We start from the raw sequence: 2,500 nt of genomic DNA, 5'->3' as shown, positions 1-2,500 counted from the left end.
CCACAGCTGTAGTCCCGATATCACCATCCCACAGCTGTAGTCCCGATATCACCATCCCACAGCTGTAGTCCCGATATCACCATCCCACAGCTGTAGACTAACTATAGACAGTTTCTCAGCTCAAGCACCCACCAAACATTACCTTGCTCGGGTATTTGAGTGGTTGTAATTAATGTAACAGCCGACAGGTAGCGACCATTAATAACGGTGGTGGTTGGGAATAATGGCGGCTGCAATATAATGGGCTGAAATTGGTGGTTGGCGTGGCCCCATCCGTCAGCAAACGGTGGTGAAGGCTTCTAATGGTAGCCTAAAGCAAGGAGTCGAATCTTGGTGTTCGGGGGGGGGGGGGGGGTTAGTTGAAGTATTTTATGATTGAAACGAATCATTTGGGGACGTTGATTTAAGCTTTACAAACACACACACACACACACACACAAGGTGGTGGAGGCCAAGACCGTCAGTAGTTTCAACGTGTTATATGACAAAGAGTGCTGGGAAGACTGGACACCACGAGCTTAGCTCTCATCCTGTAACTACACTTAGGTAATTACATATATACACACACACACACACACACACACAGGGATTGATAGGGTAGATAAAGACAGTCTATTTAACACAAGGGGAACACGCACAAGGGGACACAGGTGGAAACTGAGTGCCCAAATGAGCCACAGAGATATTAGAAAGAACTTTTTTAGTGTCAGTGGTTGACAAATGGAATGCATTAGGGGGTGATGTGGTGGAGGCTGACTCCATACACAGTTTCAAGTGTAGATATGACAGAGCCCGATAGGCTCAGGAATCTGTACACCTGTTGAATGACGGTTGAGAGGCGGGACCAAAGAGCCAGAGCTCAACCCCCGCAAACACAACTAGGTGAGTACAACTAGGTGAGTACACATACACATTCATACAGATATTAACACATTCATACACACTACATGTATGCGCACAGAAATGTACATTTTTTATCGCTGTTTTACGAATGTTAGGAAAAATCTTAGGCTACGATGGGTGGACTAACCTTATTTCCGTGGCGATGGCTGCGGGGTGTTGTGTCCTGCGGGCGTGGTGCGGGCGTGGGTGGGCGTCGCCAGCCTCCCGCCACGCCGGCACGGGGTCGTCCAGGGCGTCCAGGGACCACGCCCCGCCCACCCTCCCGGCGGCGCCCACGTGGGCGCCGCCGGGCAGGTCGTTAGTGCTGGTGCTTCGCGAGGTGTATGTTGGAGACGCGGCTGTTAGCTGCTGCTGCTGCTGCGGTTTCCGCTGCTTGAGTGTCTGCTGCTGCTGCTGAAGATCAGCAGCAGACCAGCGTCGCCTGGCCTTGAGGGGAGTCGGGCGTCGGGTATCGAGTCTGTGGTCGGGGTTGTCGGTGCCGCGCCGCTGAGGTCTCCTAGCCACCGACGTGGCTAGGAGATCGGTGCTGCGCTTCCTGACTGCGCCGGTGCGTCGCGCTGCGGCGGCTGCGGCCGCGGCCTCAATCACACTCTTGTGCTCTAATTCCTCCGAGAGTTCCTCCAGGCTCCCTGAGGAGTGGCAGCTCGGGCTGCCGGTCGGGCTGAGCCTCGCCGAGGACCCGAGACTGTTCGGGCTGACGCTCGGAGACCCGACTCGGCCGCTCTTGAGCTCGGCCGAGCGGAGAATCTTACCCCCGAAGAGAGACGCGTCGTCGTCGGGGCTGTCGTCGCCGAAGTAGACGCGGGTGACGTGTTTGACGTTCGGAGGCGTCGTCGGGGCGCCATCGCTGTCGTTGTGGGCGTTGGTGGACTCCCCGGAGTCGGAGTACCCGGAGTCCTGGGACCGGTGGGACGGGGACCCGCGCAGGGACCCCCGGAAGGACCCTCCTGGGGACACCTCGCCCCCGGCCTCCTCGCCCGAGCTACAGCAGGTCTCCTCCCCGGCCTCCAGAATCGCCTCATTAGACTTACAAGAATCTTTGTACATTGGACTGATTTTACGAAGAGTTCCGAACCTAGACTTCGGCGTCGCTATAGACTTCGGCGTCGCTGTAGCCGTTTGTGTAGCCGTGGGCGTACTTTTAGCCGTGGGCGTGTTTCTAAGCGTGGGCGTACTTCTAGCCGTGGGCGTGTTTCTAAGCGTGGGCGTGTTTCTAAGCGTGGGCGTACTCCTAGATAGCGTTAGGAACTTGGAGGTGGGCGTGGTCCTGGCGTCGTGGGTCTCGACGCTGGTAGGGACGCAGGGGGGACTGAAGCTCAGCTCCCTGTAGGGCGTCTTGTCCCCGGCGGCGCCCGGGTCCCCGTCGGGAGCCCACGCTGCGGTCTGCGAGGCGTAGAAGACCCTGGACCTGCTGCGCTTGAAGGGCGTGACGCGCACCTCGCGCTGCGGCCTCGGCGGCGGCGTCTGCGGCGGCGTCTGCGGAGCAGGAGGCTCGCGCCGCCCTCCCGCAGACAGTCCGCTCCCCTGCGGGAAAAAGACAAAAATAACATATATATTCCACGATGTTTTTTAATATCAAAATTGTTATCGGCAATAA

General features: G+C 57.4%; 1 protein-coding gene across 4 annotated transcripts in view; it reads right to left on the bottom strand.

The window, feature by feature from the left end:
- LOC123769513 (protein inscuteable homolog) overlaps window positions 1-2,500 on the bottom strand; it is a 67,487-nt gene that overhangs the window by 37,785 nt on the left and 27,202 nt on the right. For all 4 annotated transcript variants that reach the window (XM_045760686.2, XM_069308742.1, XM_045760685.2 and 1 more), the window contains one exon: window positions 1,031-2,427. In XM_045760686.2, the coding sequence (XP_045616642.2) occupies window positions 1,031-2,427 (1,397 nt within the window). The remainder of the gene's footprint in view (window positions 1-1,030; window positions 2,428-2,500) is intronic.

The sequence above is a fragment of the Procambarus clarkii genome, chromosome 63 (assembly GCF_040958095.1).
Source record: "Procambarus clarkii isolate CNS0578487 chromosome 63, FALCON_Pclarkii_2.0, whole genome shotgun sequence".
Classification (NCBI taxonomy): domain Eukaryota; kingdom Metazoa; phylum Arthropoda; class Malacostraca; order Decapoda; family Cambaridae; genus Procambarus; species Procambarus clarkii.
This window is presented reverse-complemented; position numbering and strand designations above follow the sequence as displayed.